The sequence below is a fragment of the Orcinus orca genome, chromosome 13 (genome assembly GCF_937001465.1).
Source record: "Orcinus orca chromosome 13, mOrcOrc1.1, whole genome shotgun sequence".
Taxonomy (NCBI): Eukaryota; Metazoa; Chordata; class Mammalia; order Artiodactyla; family Delphinidae; genus Orcinus; species Orcinus orca.
Genome location: NC_064571.1, coordinates 85,001,977 through 85,020,150, shown reverse-complemented (window position 1 = coordinate 85,020,150; position 18,174 = coordinate 85,001,977). Strand labels below are relative to the sequence as shown.

Genomic DNA, 18,174 nt, shown 5'->3' with positions numbered 1-18,174 from the left:
CCTCCCTCCTCTCCCTATAGCTGATTCCTAAAGTAACAGATCTGCTGAAAGCCTCCCTGCTGAAAATCCTTCAGGGCTTCTTTACTGTGATTAATAAGGATGAAATCCAAACACCTTAACTTGGCCTAACAGGGGTTCTCTACCCTGGCCGCATATTGGAATCACCTGGGGAGCATTAAAAATGTACTGATGCCCACCACCTACCATCAGAAGTGTTGTTAGTTGGTCTAGAGTGGTGGTCCTTTATCAGCACATTCTTAAAGCTCCCAGTTGATTCTAGCTGAAGCCAGGGAAATCCAGCCTGAAGACGGGGTCCCGCTCTGTATCGCCCTACCTGCCTCTCCAGCTCCAGCCACTCTCCCCCCCAACACCCTACGTCCAAGCCACGGAAACGGCAGCTATTCTAACACACACTGCTCCCCTTCTGGTTTTCACCATAAGCTCAGTTGTTCCAGGACACCCTTCTGGCTCGATTTTATCACAGCTGTCACACTTCATTAAGTGCTTGAGCAAACCTGCGCCAGGCTCTTCTGTCTTCTCTCTAAGCACCCCCCCCACCTTGGGTCCTGTCCTTGGCCCCTTCAGCCCAGTTGTAGCAAGAATCTCGCCGAGTCGGTTTAGCAAAAATCCCTCCCTCTTGGTCTGATCCCCCTGGGTAGCTGCTCAAATTCCGCATCCTGATGTCACCCTGCCCTGCCTTCAGGAGGAACTCTGTCAGGGCAGTTTAGCAAAGATTTACCCCGCCTCTTAGTACTTTTACATTCACCTGACCCCTCACCCTGCTCCTTGGCTATAGATCCCTTTTCTTTCTTGTATTTAGGGTTTAGCCTAATCTCCCCTACTGCCAAAGCCCACCATCGTTGTCCTTCCTGGATAGTCGGCCTTACTGTCTTTAGCACACGTCGTCAGTTTCTCTTTGAGGTCAAAACGCTGGACAAATGCTTGCCTAATTTTACTTAACAAGAGAGGGCTGCGTGATGAGCCCCTTGGAAGTGCTTGCGACTCGCTCAAACTGAACCCACCTTCGCGGGGTGGGTGATGCTGGATCTGGTGGCAGCGCCAAATCGCTCTCCTTTCGGGGTTGGTTTCCGCCTGGGGAACTGACAGGCGACAATGGCCAGAGGGCAGGTAGGCTCCCCGAGGGCAGGGTAGCCACGCGCGCCCTGCATCTAACGACTCGGATAAGTGAACAAAAAGCGAATGCATGCAGGGGGCCAAGCTTTTGTAAACGGACAAAAGTGAGCTTTCCAAGAAGCAACAGCTATCGCACGTCTTAAAAGTGACCGGTTGGTCGCCGAAGGAGCCCTGCTACGGGAGCCCCTACGGAGCGACCCGAGAAAGAGAGCCAGCGGGCGAAGACAGCCAACAAGCGAAGGCGTCGGACTCCGCATGCGCCTCCGCCTCCCAGCCCCCCGGGAGCCCCTCCTCCCGGCCGCTCGCCCCGCCCGGATATCCGGCCTTGCCCCGCCCCCGGCTATTCGCCTCGCCCGGATATCCGGCGTGGCCCCACCTCCCGGCTACCGGTATAATGGCGCTGTGCGAGGCTGTTGTGTGCGGAAGCTCTCTGCTCTGGCCTCGGGTGTTGCTCTTCGGCGACTCCACCACCCAGGTACCGCCGCTCGGCGCCGTCCATTCCGCGGAACCCGGCTCGGCCCCCACGTGGCCCGGTCTCTTGGGCGTCCTCGCCGCGCCCTCGGGGGGGCGGCACCCTGGCCGAGAGCCGCGGGCCAGGCTTCTTCGGTGATTCCTGGGTCTCCCCTCCGCGCGGGAGGGACCCATTCCTCCCGACTGTTATGAAGTTGTCGGGGCAGCCTCCCTGCACCCCGCTTCCCCCAGCAGATGCTGCCCCAAGGCCTGGACGCTCACAGAGCTTCGTGTCCCCGCCGCCTCCAGGACCCCTTCGTGACACCCTGGCATTGGTTCATTTCTCGGTGTTGGTAACTTCAGGGAGGATGACATCTTCAGGAGGGCAGCGCGGCTTCGCAGTCCTGGACACACGTTCCGTTTAGTCTTAGGGGGCCTGTTTGACGGATGAGACGAAGTGCAGGGAAGTTCAGGGACTTGTCCACGCCACGCGCTGGGAGTGCCAGGGCCTGGGCTGGCCGCTCCTTCCTTTCTGTGTTATTTTTCATAGGGATTTTGGGAAGACCTGGCACGTTGTGTTCATCGTAGTGTCTTCCTGGTCAGTGGCTGTTGTCCTTTTCCCTGAAAGGTACTTTGAATTTGCTCACAGCGGGAACAGTGCTTTGTGTGCCACGCGGAGCTTCCTGGGGCGTCACCTTGCACAGATCACGGCGGCGCCTGAAGCACTTCCTGCAGTTTCGTACCTCCCATTCCATGCGGAAAACACTCAACCCCCGTGCTTTCTCTGATGGAACGTCTCGCCGCTCTCTTGAATGAGATGCTGCCAAGTGATACCGACCAGGGTTCTTGGCCTCCCCAATCAGTAGAAATGGATAAGAGGCCAGTCCAGAAATTCAGGCAGGGCTTGACTGGGGCTCCTGCAGGTGCAGGAGGGGAGCGAAAACAATAACCGTTTCCCTTGCTCCCACCCCCAAAAAGGGGCCCGAGCGGCGGGAGGCGAGCTCGTTCCTTACGTGGGGTGAGGGTAGGGGTGTGTCCAGGGGGTCGGGCGGAGGGGCGGCTGAGGTGTTTTGCCCACCCCCTGGCGGTGTTGAGCGCAGGGGGCACGCGCAGGACCCTGCTTTGGCTCTCTGCTCTTCAGAAGTGGCAGTTGGGTTTTTGGCCTTTTTTGTGTCTTGTCCATAATTTGCCCCAGCTGCGCAGGAACGCAGTTATTTTTAGTCCCTTAGCGTTTCTTTGTATTCTGTTGCTGAAGGAGGAGACGTAGGTCCAGGGGCAAGCTTTGCAGCCGAGGACCCCAGGTCCCAGATCACCTTTTCAGCCAAGATTATTTCAACTCTCATTCAAGGAAAAATAGATGTTCTTACTTCAGGGAGGGGGAGCACGTTTTAAAAATTACCTTCCCATGGTGTTTTTCATTTTGTTTTATTCTTCTCACATTCAGACATGACTTCCTAAACCAGTTTTCTGTGTGTATGCTAACAATTGGTAACATTATTTTTAGGCATCTAGGGCAGTAAGGACTCTCCAAGTTCCGTGGGAATGTATATCAAAAAATATTCACCCTGAGTTCTGTAATTAATTTCTTTATTCTTTCAACTATGAAGAGGTAGTGTAGTGTGGATTTCACTTCCTAACTGAACATACAGTTGATTTCATCTCTTGTACCTAGATTTAAGTAACTTTTCTAGATAACACTGAGTCTAATATAGGTCTCAATAAAATGCAGGTGATTGGCTCAAATCCAATTGACAGGGAAGAAAACTACCTCTTGCTTCCAGAGTGCTGCTGAGGTGTAGCTCTAGTAATCCCTAAAACGACCGCGGAGCAAAGCAAATGGTGAAGGCCGAGAAGTCAGGGAGTACAAAGAGAAAACAAGAGGGGAGTCGCTGAGCAATATGGCCTAATTACATTGATGAAGCGTAATGGGCTTTTCTTTCTGCAGTTTTCTTTCCAGCAGGGTGGGTGGGGAGCGTCACTGGCGGACAAGCTGGTCAGGTGAGGATAGTTTCTAGATTCCTACTTGAGTGTTTATTGATGGAGAAGAGAGTGAATGATGCAGTTTGAAACAGTACGTTCCTCCTTTTTTTGTCTTTGCAGGCCTTTCCTAGTTAGTGTGTATGAGGGGTTGGGGGAGAGAAGGGCAGCGCTCAGGTTCAGCTAAACTTCGCCACCTCATGAAACCAAACCCTAAAAGTTGTAAAATATATTAGGGGCTTGGATCCGAAAATACAGCTATTCACTATCTAAACAAGACAAGGTCTGTTTCAGTTATGGTGGGTACGATTTAAATAATTAGCAAGGAGTTCAATTGAAAGAATACAAAATATATTCTAAAACCAAAGTTGGATTTATTTTTGGATAGAGATTTTTCCCCCCAGATTCTCTTTATAAAAGATATCAGATATATAAAATAAATAATAAAATATATCAGATATATAAAAAATATTTAAAATATATCAGATTAATAAAAATAGTGATGATTTTGGTATTCCATTTGCCAAACAGAAATCATTAAAAGGGAAACAATGTTCCAGTTCAGGTGCCAGAGACTTTAAAATACTTCATGTTTATTGTCTCATTTAATCTCTACAACTGCCCAGTAATACAGTGATTTATCATCCTCCTATCCATCTTATAGCTGAGAAGAATAAGGTGGGGAGAGGTAGATAACAAAGTCACACAACTAAGAAGTGTCAGGTGGCCTGGCCCCAGCGCCCAGGATCCTCCAGCTCTGGGGATGCCAAGGGCCCTGCTCTCCTGTCGGAGGGTGAGTCAGCTGCTGTGCTCTGCTTAGTCAAGTGCGTGGCCCGTGAGAAGTGCTCCATAAGTACTGGCTCCTTATTTTTTAAAAATTCAGTACCTGTTTAATTAGTCCATTAACCTTTTCTCATCAAATAGAAGATATGGAAAAGCTAAATAATTATTCAAATGGTCTGAAAAACTGCAGGCATTGCAAATGTTTCTCCAGTACATAATAATGTTAGTACTAAAATCTTGTCAGAATTGTTTACAGGTGTGATTGCTAGAAGACCATTTAATTAGCAAGTAGTTATTTTGCAGAATTGAGAGTAATTATAGGAAAAGAAGCTGCAGACAGTGTGTGGTCTGTTAGGCTTTATCTATGTCACTCTTAAAAGCATCTTGTGACAGCAGGCACAAAACCGAGCGGCCACCGGGAGGCCTCAGCTGGGTGAGTCCCGCCTCCCCTCTCCTGGGCTCACTGCCCTCGGCCAAGCCCGAGCGAGCCCGTTGTGAACCAGAGTGGCACCGCGACCCGGGAGCTAGAACCCAGGCAGAGCGGGCTCCTCCTGTGGGCGGGCGGGCGCGCCCACCTTCCACCAGGCAGGCCCACGGGAGAAAGCAGGAGGCCGTGTCGGGAGGGGTGCGCGGCAGAGGGACCGCAGCTCCAGCCCAGCCCCCCCTTTGTGTGCCGGCAGCGCCGCCCTTTGTCCCACACCGACAGCTGCCCGAAGGAACGCGGTCTTTAGCCACGTTGACGCTGGGGGTGAATCTTTTGCAGAGACTGTCTGCTTCAGCCACATGCAAGGCCCAGAACTGACTTGATTCAGTGTTTTAATTTCACCTAACTTCCAAGTTCGAAGGTTATTAAGAGTCACCTTACTGTGACTGCCCTTCTGTACTAACTACGTGGATAGCAATAAATTTAAAATATGTAATTGTGTCCCATAGTGACGTCCTTAAGTTTTAGCTTTAAATAAGATCTTTGAATACTCAGTACAAAAAGCATTTTAACCATTCTTAAATCCACTTAAATGCTTTTAATTTATTGATATATTTTCATCAGTCTTTTTTTAGCCTTATCCAAGTATTTAACCAAAAATACTTGGTTTGAAAGGTTAGAAAAAACTCACCTTTTTCAGTTTTTAAAAGCTTCTGTTTGCTTTTAAAGATATGGTCTTGCCTGTTGTCATTTATAAAAACCTAATTTACATTTTTTCTGGAAGGCAATCAATCTTACAGAGCCTGGATGTTTTGGAAGGAATCTTTTAGTTAATTCCTATCCTTTTCCCAACTTCATCTGAACTTAAATATCTGTTATTAGTCAGGAATTCATGTAAAAACCTTTCTTAATTTTCCAGTTTCTTCCAGCCTTTTGAATAACTTGGGCACTATTGATTATGTTATTCAATCCAGAGAAATTCAGATATTCTTCCCCTTTCAGAAGGGAACTAGCAGTTTTTTTGGTTCACAGCCTCATAATAATGATATATATATATATATATTTTTTTTTTTAAATCTATAATGGCTGGCATTTATTGAGCTCCTTGTACGTATCTGGCCACTACATTACTTTTAATCTTCACATATCCTAGCAGATTGGGTATTAGTGTTCATCTCTTACAGCTGGGAAGACTGAGGCCTGGAGAAATTAAGTAAGTTGTCAAGGCCTCCTTGCCAGTCGAGGGCAGCGAGATCCAGGCACTGGCTGCTCTGCGTCACTGCCACAGCATACAGGCCTCAGGGAGGGAGCTGTTCTGCCTCTTGCTTTTTTTTTTTTTTTTTTTTTTTTTTTGTGGTACGCGGGCCTCTCACTGTTGTGGCCTCTCCCGTTGTGGAGCACAGGCTCCGGACACGCAGGCTCAGCGGCCATGGCTCACGGGCCCAGCCGCTCCGCCTGCCTCTTGCTTTTTAAAGTGCTGCCGTGCGTGACTGAACTACTGGATGGATGTAAGACAGACTTGTCAAAATTCTAGAGTGTTCCATTTTAAAGTATTCTAAGTGGAGGCTTTAAAATGGCTAGTCAGCATTTTGTAATTGTTACACACTAAAAACACAAGAACCACACTTAGAAATAAACGTGGCTGAAATTTTGTTGCCCCGAAGGCTTATAAATGCTGAGAAGCGTCAAACAGGAGTCCCCCCTGCAGTTCTCTGGCCTCCGGTGCTTGGCCCTTGGCCTGCAGTTATTTCTTGGTGCCCTGGCTTCTCTGCTTAGTTGCTTATATGTAGGAATTTGAACCGTACACCAAAATTAACCACATCGGTTTGCTAACCATCAATTGAAGTTGGAGATTCATTGGGAAAAAAATTTTTTTTAGTGGACAACTTGAAACATCTACAAACCTACCCGAAGTCACAGCTACTCAGTGTTGGAGCTGGGATTCTAACGCAGGCAGCCAGCTCAGTTTCCATGGTTGGTTTTTTCAGTATACCATACAGTACTGTGAATCAAATCATACATTTTTAAGAAGGAATAAAATGCCCGTTAAACTGGTTTAAACTGAAACACAACTAATATATATTTACTAAAACTACTGAATCAAAACCACCGGGTAATAATGAGAACCGTGTGTCAGTGTAGTTTGGCACCTGTAACAAATGCCCCCACTGGTGGGTGGTGTAGGTCGTCGGGGAGTGGGGCTGGGGGTTAGGGGAAGTCTGTACCTTCTGCTCAGTCTTTCCGTAAACCTAAACCTCCCCTTAAAAAACGGTCTGTAAAATAAGTCTCAGGAATTCCGTGTACACTTATCCCATTAGAGTTCCAGCTTATTAGTGCCTTTCTACCTTTAATACCTGCCTGCTGTAAACTCCATTTCAAAAGTACCCCATTGACCATGCATGAAATCAGCTAGTCTGCATAGCCCCTCTGTTCATTATTATTCATAACCTCTCTCGTCAAGGAATGGGATGGACTTGCTACATCTTGGAACCATGAAGGCGACGAACATGCCTCAACTCTGCTGCTGCTCTGATCTTACCAAAGTGACACCTGGGCAGCAGCAGGGCCATGGCACAGAGCGGGCACTGTGAGCCCAAGCACACCCTCCCACACGGAAGGTTGGCTACAGGCGACCAGAAATAGTTCTTTGCTCACAATTACTCTTTTTTATTATTATTATTTTAAATTTTATTTTTTAATTTATTTTTTTGGCTGCATTGGGTCTTCATTGTGCGCAGGCTTTCTCTAGTTGCGGCGAGCAGGGGCTGCTGTTCATTGTGGTGCGCGGGCTTCTCATTGCGGTGGCTTCTCGTTGCGGAGCACGGGCTCTAGGTGCGTGGGCTTCAGTAGTTGTGGCACGTGGGCTCAGTAGTTGTGGCATGTGGGCTCAGTAGTTGTGGCTCTCGGGCCCTAGGGCACAGGCTTAGTAGTCGTGGCGCACGGGCTTAGTTGTTCCGCGGCATGTGGGATCTTCCCGGGCCAGGGCTCGAACTCGTGTCTCCTGCATCGGCAGGCGGATTCTTAACCACTGTGCCACCAGGGAAGTCCCTACAATTCATCTTTAAAACTTTTTCATTTCAGAAAATGCGATGTTCTGAATTGTGGATTTTCGGGTTACAATACCAGATGGGTGAAGATTATCCTCGCGAGGCTAACCGGAAGGGGAGCAGTTTGGACAGCCCAGCAGCAGGTACAGTTTTCTTCGGTGCCAGTGACAGTGCGCTAAAAGGTAAAGGCATTCTTGTTTTCCTAGTTCATTTTTAATTGTTTTTTTCGTTAGGGCAAACTTAAATTTATATACTTTTTTCATCTGTTTACCTATCTCCCAGTAGGTAAAGTTTTGCCAAATTTATAATGAGTTCCCTGAGTTTACTTCCTTGTATTTCTTCTGGCTTTCTTTAATGTCAGTGAATTTTATTCCCGACTTATTTTCTACATGCCTGGGTCATTGGCAGACCTAAAATTTCAAGCACTTGACTGTTTTTTAGAGTCCAGTAGTGCTGTGCTCAATTTCTAATGTTTCTTTCTCTTTAGTTGATGTAGTTGGCAGCAGAGAGGTCAAACTGGACACCTTGCTGTGTGACTCACACTGATGGAGAAAGGGTAGCTCAGGGCAGCAGCGCCCTGACCCAGCACAGGCTTGACTCCTGGGCGATGGGAAGCAGGTCTGAACAGGAGACATGTCTCCATATTTTTGGAAGAACTGCTGCTGTGACTAGAGGCACAGGCCTTTCTTCCTTTCCTACTCGTGAAAGGAGAGCCCTCTGCTCAGCATAAAGGATAAGAGTAGTCAGCTTCCAGAGGCTTCTCCCATGCCCCACCCCCGGCAGCGAAGGTCTGCTATTAACAGGCACACGGTCGGGCCTCTCCGGTGAGGCTGGAGAGAAGGGAAGGAAGGGACAGCTGCTGACTGTGATGCAAGGAAGTCTTGCCGCCTGTGAGAGCATAGACTACAGGTGTTAGTGGAGACTGTAAGCTCGCTCCAAAAAAACCCAGAAGTTTTCAAACAGGTGAATTTCTATCAAATATAGGACAAGGAGAAATACTTTCTAAGTATAAAAACTTAGAGGAAATTGCAGTGGAGGAAACTGCAAAGGAAAAAGTAGATTTGTGAAATAAATTAGCTGTGTCAAAAAAACTATTAAAAAAAGAAAATGACACATTAAGGAAAATGTTTGCAAAAGCATGAGAGACAAAGGGTTAATGTCTTTAATGTAGAAATCAATTAAGAAAAATGTTAACTCCAGTTTAAAAAATAGGCAAAGGCAGAAACAGGTAATCGAAACAGGAGAAATTTAGTAGCCAGTACATGTTTGAAAATGTGTAAAACTTCTGTTATCCACAAAATGAAAACTGAAACAAGGAGTTTTGGTTTTTTGACTCTCAAATCCATGGTTTTAAGCAGTAATACTTACAGCTGACAAGTGTGGAAAACAGGCACTCTTACAGTACTGGTGGGAAAACTTGAAACCTTTCTGGAAAGCTTCCCTAGAGACTTCCCTCATCTAGAAACCCAGCCTAAGGAAACACCTAGTATGTAATGCAGCCAGGTATATGTGTAAAGACTTCTATGCACAGGTATTTATAATAGCAAAACATTAGAATGCTGCACAGTAAGGAAAACAGAAGCATCCAATGTGGTCACCCGACACCTGAACACCATGGTTTTGAGGACTTTTTGTAGGAACAGAGATGCTCATAATGTTACGTGAAAAAAAGCACAATATGGTCGTTTATCTTCAGTGTGATCCCTCTTTTTTTTAAGTCTCCATATCTGCGTGGAAAAGACTGGGAAGAAGATGACCAAGTGCCAACAGTGGTTTTCTGGGTGGCAGGACCATGAGTGCTGTTACTTTTCTCCTAGATTATACTTACGTGTGGTTTGCAAATGGCCTGCAGGGAGCCGTGTGTGAGCCTGTCTAGAAGGAATCCTTTGCAGTGACGTTAGCTGTTGCTTAGTTTATTTATTGAGGGCTTCCTTCCCAGCAGGCACCTTGCTCTAAGTGCCTTACACACTTTGCTGATGTAATTTTCACAGCTACCCTATGAGGTAGACCCTACTGTCATCCTCATTTTACCAGCGAGGAAACGGAGGTACAGAAAGGCTGATCATTTGTCCAAGGGCACGTGGCTAGCCAGTGACAAAGCCGGGCTAGAACCTGGGCAGGCTCACTGCCCAGCGCAGGTCTTACTTCTTAACAAATTCAGCCTAATTGACTAATAGCCACATGACCAGTAAAGGAGGAAAGACGAGCGCTTACAAGGCCCCGAGCCAGAGCCTTTGGAGTCTGTTTTATGTAGGACTCTGTACTTGAACTCTTCCCCCTTCTCTTTCTGCGCTTGGCGCTAAACAGTTCCCCAGCGACGTCACGAGTTATGCCCATTTGTGAATGTGCATTAACCTTAATTGTCATCACTTACAGCAAATGTGCATTTGGGCTGAAGTGTCCGCGTTCCTCCCAAACAGGTGAGAACCCCAAGCAGCGCATCCCCCTGGAGGAGTACGCGGCAAACCTGACGAGCACGGTGCAGCACCTGCAGTCCGTGGGCGTGCCCGAGAGCAGGCTCATCCGCATCACACCGCCGCCGCTCTGTGAGGCCGCACGGGGACAGGAGCGGGTGAGCTCCTGAGCTCAGGTGAGCGTGGGCCCGGATGCCAGGCCCAGGGAGGAGCAGGTGGGACCTGGTCTCCAGCCTGGGGCCTCGGCTTCTTGGGGGCCTGTGAATTCCCGTCTGTCTGCTTTAGTCGACAGAAGTTAAAGCAGAGCTCCCAGCATGTCGTAGCGTGACACAGAAAAGGATTCTGGCCGTGCGTGAGTCAGGCCCCGGGCCTGGTATCTGCCCGACTCCGGGGTGCACAGGAGGCCACCGCCGTGGCGCTGAGGGTCGGGCTGGCTGCGCTTTGACACTGACATCCGCACTCGGGGTGTCTCCTGACTTCTGAACGGCAGGGGGAGGTTGCTTTGCCCATTTCCACCTGCACATGGCCCCTTCTCCGCTGCCACCAGTTGCCGCTGCCAACTGGTGGTTGAGTGATCGGAGGCTGCTCTGGGGCTCGCCAGCGCCAGGGTTCTGGCTCCCGTTCTGTCCCCACCAACTATGCATCTTGGCACTTTTATGTGCTATACAAGGACCTGGCCAGGTGCACAGGATACAGAGATGACTAGAACCCAGTAACTGCTGTTGGGCTAGCAGGGGAGCTAGGCCAGCTGTCATCACATATTTGAAGGGCGCCGTCACATAAAGAGGACAGAAGGCCCTGCTTGTTAGCTCCAGAGGGCAAAGGGAAGACCCCCATGGGCACCATCAAGGGCGATTTTAGGTCAAAATGATCACTTGTGAGGTGGAAAGTTGCTACAGGAAGCATTCAGGCTGAGCCTGGACGGGCAGAGGAGTGCGGCCAGAGCTCAGTGCTTCTCACGTTGCAGGTCACAACCCATGCGCAGATCGCGAAACCAAGTGAGTTGTGACATTTTTTTAATGGACTATAATAGAATAAAAAAATCTGTATCTAGAATGCGGTGGGCACCTCTCATGAGACTGTTGCACTCTTGTAGACGTGTGTGTAATGAGTCCTGCTGTATCACTCTAGTTTTAGCCAGGTTTATGACTTTGGACCACGTGTGGTTCTCCCGTGGTCCCAGATTAGCAGATCAGTGTCATCTGGGAACTTGGCAGAAGTGCAGATTCTTGGACTCATCCCAGACCTGTGGAAGCAGAAGTCTAGGGGAGCGCCCAGTGCATCCCCCGGTGATCCTGCTGTACCTGAGTGTGAGAGTCCCCACACTGCGGGGGCGGTGGGCAAACGACGCCCCATCGCCTACAACAAGTACAGTTTCACTGGCCAGGCCCATGGTTTACATGTTGTCCGTGGCTACTTTGGAGCTGTGACGGCAGGGCTGAATAGTTGCCCATAAAGCCTGACTCCTGTCCAGCCCATGGCAGAGAAAGGTTGCTGACCCCCAGGCTGGCCTGAGTGACCTCTGTGCTCCCTTCCAGCTCTCGCCTTCTCTGGTCCAAAGTCTACAAGTGACTTTTCCACTACGTGGCTGTGGCTTCTCATTACACATAACAATTCGGGGCCTGAGCCCAGCGGTCCTCCCCACCACACCCCGTAGCGGTCACCTGCCCAACTCCGTTCGCCTCTGGCCTGCACTCCAGCCAAGCCGCTCAGCTACCCCGGCCTTTTCTGCCTCTGCGTCTATTCGGTGTCCTCTAGATGCCCTCCATGGCCCCTCATCCCCATCGTCCTTGGTCCTGTGCTGGGGAGGGCAGCACACTAGTGACCCGTGAGGCCCGTCCTGTGTCCCCCAAGCCCCGTGGCTGGCCCACTTTGGGTCTGTAAGCACACGCCTGTTCACTTGAACTGAGAAACCCTCCGGGTAGTAGAACTTGCACAAAGACCAGCACTTGGGTTTATCAGTTGCATAAAATCCAGCAGTTGGATTTTCTCTTCTCCATAGGGTGCAAATTAAATCGCCTCAACTCAGTCGTTGGTGAATATGCCAGGGCCTGTTTACAAGTAGCCCAGGACTGTGGGATTGATGCACTTGACCTGTGGACCCTGATGCAGAAGGACAGTCAGGTATAGTGGCATGCTCGGTCCTGTCGGGTGAGTAGGGTCACGCAGAAGTGACCAGGCTGTGCACTGTCCTCCTGGAGCAGCTCTGAGTGGGTGAGACAGTTGTCCTTTTCACCAAATGGAATGAAAACGTTGGCTGGAGTGGAGGAGCTGCAGGGCCGCCTGCACACCCAGCACCGTGCTTGGCCTGGTGCTGTACTGGCACCATGCTCTGGGACCCCCTTTAATAGGAGTTGGCATGTAGTGAAATGAATGAGCAATAAATGGTTCATATTTAAGAATATCTAGGCCAAGTTTTATAATATGGAGAGGGGGAAAGTTAAAAGAGGCAAAACAATGCATTTAAGTAGAATATGGTATTAACTAAAATTCATAGTTGAGGTATGGAGTTCTAATTGGTTTATAGCCAGAAAGCCCAGTTACAAATATAAAAGGTAAAAAGCCAGTCCCCGTGCAGAATGACACAGCCACCCCGGAAGACAGCACGACAGCCTCCTGTACAGTTAAATAAACGCGCGCTTACGTGGGACCCAGCAGTCCCACTGCAGACGAGAAGGCCATGTTTGTGTTCCTCTGCACCCTGAGTGGACTTGACCCACCTTGTGCGTTCCCAGGTCGGGAGCAGGCTTGGCCACGTGACTGCTGAGCCAGCACCCAGAGCTGTGTTTTTGTCTGCGTTACGCTTCCACCTGAGATGGTTTGGAAAAGTAATGCTGCTAGAGAAAAGGAAACTGCAGACTGCTGGGCTAGTGGCTCTTTGAAGTCCTTTTAGACTTACCTAACGTATTAAGAGTCCAGAGCTGGGAAGGTCTTCCTCAGCGATCAGCTGACCAAACAAACACAGCAGAGATGAGAAAACTAAGGCCCGGGAGGGGTGCGGCTAATCGGAATCCCTGGTCTGCAAGTCATGAACCAGTTCCAAGTTCTAATGGGGATGGGCGGAGCTCCCGCATAGGGAAAGGATTCTTCCCCAAAGGAGAAGGGGCTCCAGGGGTGGGGCGTCTGGACTCTGGACAGTACAAAGTCTTTTCATCTAATACTGTGCCTGTCAATTTAATTCCTAGACTGAGAAGAGTCAAAAACAATTTGACACACTGGGCCCTGAGCTCTTGTAACAAATTTTTCACTTTGTTGGCTACATCAACGTGCTGTACTCACTCATTGATCCTCTTCTTCCGTCTGCTGACTTGGAAGGACACTTCGGCTCAGGCGCTCATTAATGGTGTGAGGTTCTGTGACGCTCCATGTGTCATATGCAGACACTGTCCCTCCACAAAGGGCGTGGGAGCATTTGATGAGCTAACGCAGCACCAGAGGCTGCTGTTCAGGCCGGGGACTCGCCGCCTGGGGCCACAGCTGGGAGACCAGCCACCCCTTTAACTGTGTTCTCTTCCCCTTACAGGACTTTTCTTCTTCCTGTTTGTCAGACGGACTACATTTATCACCAAAAGGAAATGAGTTTTTGTTCTCCTATCTTTGGCCTTCGATAGAGAAGAAAGTCTCTTCACTGCTTTTGTTGCTCCCTTACTGGCGAGACATAGCAGAAGCAAAACCAGAACTAAGTCTTCTGGGAGACGGGGCCCACTAGTCACCGAAAACCAAGTCCAGCTGTTAATCTACAGAACAGGAAGTCGCCAGTGCACAAAGACCCCAAGATAAGTGGTCAGAGAAGTTTAAACCTTTGCTCATGACCCTGCAATAAAAATCACAGACATCTGCCACCAAGATTAATAAAAGCATTGGAAGTTTTCAGGACAGCTTTGTAGGTGCGTCGTGGTTTGATAATAAATATTTATTGATGGATGCAGGTGTCATCAGATCAGTGCCACAGCTACAAAATATACCCTGAGCAGCTTATTAATTTTATAAATGGAAAAAAGGTAAAGACAGTGTTGGTTTTTTAAAAAGTCACAATTTTATAAAAAATGGTTTCTTACATTCAGCTGGGAACCATTTCACTCTCATACATACACCCACACACCCCACTCACCCCCCACTCACCTTATATCAGATTGCAAAAGTATTAACTATAATATAAGAATATTATGACTAGTTAAAAGACAGCAAATACCACAAGGTACAAGTTCAAGTATTAGTGTAACAGGTATCTGCGTAACAAACATCCTTAGAAAAAAAGATACGATTTGTCACAGGTTTGGCTGATTGCTCTCAAAGCTTACAAGTTATCTCAGTTAAAATGTGTTCGCTGGTGAGCACATTTCAATACTTAGCAGGGGAAAGAAGCTTTTAAAAGGAAATCAGAATTCAACCTGATGGTTTCTATCCTTCACACAGTAGATGCAGACCATACTGAAGCACTAGATGAAGAAGTAACGGGTAAGTACCAATCAGTCGTGTGGGGAGAAAGCCCCAGGCCAGCACGTCGCACCCAAACCATCTCCTGTGCATCCTTGGCCACTAGTGTTTGAGAAGAGGCGACCATAACTTTCTTATTCTGAAGTAGTTCAGGCTTTCTGAATGGTGAATGTTTTAAGAGGATGGTGACAGTATTGATACATGAAGATACTTCAGAAACACACAAAAACTGCCCAGCTACCTAGGGTCCTAAAACAGTTGGCAGAATTCTGTAGATTCATTGAGCTACAATTTGTAACCCTCACTATAAGCTAGATTGTTTTAATTCTAGACATTAGAGATTCTTAACAATTTAGAATTAAGAAACCCTATCCCTAAATTTAGCAGTGTAATTCCCTTCTGCTGCTACAAGTTCTAGGTAATACCTAGAAACAGAACCCACATTTTGGAGACAATCTATACATTGGTTTTTTCTCCCTTTGTCTTCAAGGCAAAAGAAATAAATCTATTCTGTGTTCCAGTTATCCTCACAAGAAACTGCTAAATGCCTCATTAAGTTTGCTGGATCATTACAGTGTTTAAAAAAAAAACTGAGCATCTCCCTAATCAGTGCCGTTCCCAATATGAAAAGTTAATTTACAAAAATGTAAATACTCATAACCTAATCCAGCTGTAGTTTCTGCTTTGGCGTCAGAGGTTGAAGGATATCTTAAAGATCAAAAAAAACTAAAACCTGAAAGCCTCAAAATAAGCGAGATTCACCTTACCTCTTCAGAAGGAAAAGGGCCTGACCACACAAGTATTACATATGCAAAGGAAGTCCAAACACATGACCGGCATCTGCTGTGAAGTCACTTCCTTTTTTTCTCCCAAATCTTCACAAAAACTGCAGTGATTTGAGGTCAAATCTATAAAAATATTCTGCACACGGAAGTCAGAGCGCTCGGGACGCGGTCCTGAACTAGCACTCGGTTTCCTTGCTGTTAATGCGGTTCTGACGCTGCAGCTTAAAGGACGAGGCCTTTTCGCTTCTGGTGACCGGATGGTCCGTGAGGTCCTCAAACGACTTGGCGGCTGCGCTGCTATTTGGGAAGGGGTCCTTCTCGAAGCCATCCTCGTCGGCGTGCGAATCCGTGCTGGGGTCCTCCTGGATGGTGTCCATCCGCTGGTGGTCCAGCTTTGGGGCCACAGGCACCAAAGGCGCGGGGGGCGCCGCAGGGGCAGGCTGCGGGGGCTGCAGGCGGCCCGGGGTCGGGGGCGCGGGAAAGGGCTTGATGATGCGAACCGACGCGGAATCCATGCTGCTCAGCATCTCGACGTTCTGGAAAGACACGGAGTAGGTGCACCCCAGGTCCCACAGTCCCAGCCTCACCCGGCAGATGGCCGCGCCCATCGGCACCCTGATCCCCACGCTGGGGAAGGCACCCCAAGAAGCGACTCGAGCGGTTAGTGTTCAAGTCCTGACACGCCGCCGTTTGAAGACCCAAAGGAGACTCACGAGAAACAACGCTGTCAGGATCCCAAGACAGGAAAAGCTCTCTCAGTGTTAAACTAAGCCCGTGCTGAACAGCTGACCACTCAGGGCTGACCATCCAAGCGACTAGCAAACGTTCACCGTCACTGTCATGAGAACTGACCTTAGCATCCAACCTAGATCCCTCCTGCTACCCCAGGACCTTCCTGCCAGAGACGGCGCCGCTGGAAAGGCTGGTGGCTCTTGCTGGGGAGGCCAGTGAAGGTCTCTGCTTAGCAGACCTCAAAATACAACCGAGAACGACTCGTGAGAGATACTTACACTGGGGTGGAACAGAGACAGCGATTCAAACTGCTTGTCCAGTTTCTTATCCTAGAAAGAAGAGCAGAGCAGCGTCACTCCTGCGAACAGCTCCGTTCAGCGCCCCTTCCTCATAAGCCCCTCCTACTGTCCGGGGAAGAACGAACTCAGAGCTGGAGGTGTACAAAGTGGAAGCAGGCCGCGCAGAGGAGGAGGAACTTTGCAGCCACGCTTTAAGGGTTCTGCCCAAGTGTTTGCTCTGCACGTCAAAGAAATGTGTTTTTTGGCGTTAAGTAAGGAAACAGGCAAGGTTTAAGCGCTGATGTCTGAGGCCCCGCCCCGGGTAGGAACGAGGGTGGCTCCGTGCGGCCAGCGCTGGCCTCGCAGCGACCCAGCCCACCAGAGCCTCGTCACTCCTCCTGGCCGTGTCCAGGGTCGCTGTGGCCCCAGCTCTTGGCGGCGCCAGGCCTCGAGTCCTGACACACACCCTGCAGAAGGCTGGACATGTGGTCCGCCCTCCGCCCTCGGTCCCTGCCCAGGGCCTGGCTTCCAGCCTGGCTGCCCTGAACGGCCGCTGAGGTCAGAGACAAGCCACTGCCCGCCCTCCCGTCGGCAGCCCTGCGAAGAAATTGAGCATCAGGCCTCTCGGTCCACAGTCGTAACTCGCCGTAAACCACGCAGGTCTGACTCTCGGGTAAAAGCGACCGTAATGGACGGCACCGTCGCCCATCTGTCAAAGCCTCCACCGCGTCCCCTTTAACACCATTCCGCTTTCGCAGGGCTCCTCCTGGCGTCCGGCAGGCTCGCCGCCCGAGAGAAGAGCCGTTCAGTGAGTGCGCAGCCGAGGGAAGGCACGGGGCCGTGAAGACCCGAGAGCTCGCCGGGCCGGAGCATCCCACGTGCTCGCAGGAGGGCCCCGCGCGGGGGTTTCAGGGCACAGGCCTGGAAGCCTGGCTCTGACGTCCTCATCTACACAGCAGACAAATCCTCCTTCTCCCACAGAAGCAAGGAGAACGGATCTATAAGAAAATTTCTGGAGAAAGAAATTTTCGGGAAAACAGGACCAGGCCGCCCAGCGAAGCCTCTCGAGCCCCTGAAGCCCTCCCCGTGACAGCACAGGGATAAAATCGTGTTTCTGTGGACAGCAGAAGGGTCTGACTTAGGCGAGTCAAGCTGCCCGTAGGTCTTTCCTACCCACTCAGCACCCGTTTCAAAATCAAACTTCATAAAGTGCCTGGAGTTTCTCAAAGCCCTATTCAACTGTTAACTGTTCCTCATTTTGAACAATAAAGAAGACGGCTCCCTCTCCTCATGTGGAAGCATCTGAGCGAGCACCCCAGATGACGCTGCCAAGACTGCAGACCTGATGGGGCAGCATGTCTGGAATGCTGCTGTTTGGCATCTGCTCTGCCACAGCAAAGTCAGCCTGGGCGCGCTCGTTTAGAAGCTTCACTCCTCAGAGGTCCTGGACAAGCCCAGTTAACCAGTCTCCTGTGCTTAGAAGTATAAAACTCAGAAATTATACATGAGAGCGAAACATCCGTGCACAAAATACGTAATGTTTTTTAGAGACCATTAGTTAATCTTTTTACAAAAAATGCTTTCCCAGGGATAGCACCAAAAATGTCATTGGAAACAGCAGGTCAGATTTTTCTAAGAAGAAATTTTTATCTTTTCCGAAGATAACATGGTTCGAGTTGCTCAAAATTTTAATAAAATGTTTCATTACTTAAA

General features: G+C 49.2%; 2 protein-coding genes across 3 annotated transcripts in view; one reads left to right on the top strand and one right to left on the bottom strand.

The window, feature by feature from the left end:
- The first annotated feature begins 1,489 nt into the window (after positions 1 to 1,489).
- Positions 1,490 to 14,153, top strand: IAH1 (isoamyl acetate hydrolyzing esterase 1 (putative)). Its single transcript, XM_049695923.1, is given in 7 exon segments — positions 1,490 to 1,609; positions 3,530 to 3,582; positions 7,850 to 7,920; positions 7,923 to 7,997; positions 10,236 to 10,387; positions 12,207 to 12,353; positions 13,753 to 14,153. Coding segments are annotated over 7 exon segments (765 nt in total). The 5' UTR covers positions 1,490 to 1,528; the 3' UTR covers positions 13,939 to 14,153.
- An 89-nt stretch (positions 14,154 to 14,242) lies between these two features.
- ADAM17 (ADAM metallopeptidase domain 17) overlaps positions 14,243 to 18,174 on the bottom strand; it is a 52,024-nt gene continuing 48,092 nt past the window's right edge. For both annotated transcript variants that reach the window (XM_004274897.4, XM_033437473.2), the window contains 2 exons: positions 16,462 to 16,512; positions 14,243 to 15,987 (listed from right to left, as the gene is read on the bottom strand). In XM_004274897.4, the coding sequence (XP_004274945.1) occupies positions 15,628 to 15,987; positions 16,462 to 16,512 (411 nt within the window). In that variant the 3' untranslated portion in view covers positions 14,243 to 15,627. The remainder of the gene's footprint in view (positions 15,988 to 16,461; positions 16,513 to 18,174) is intronic.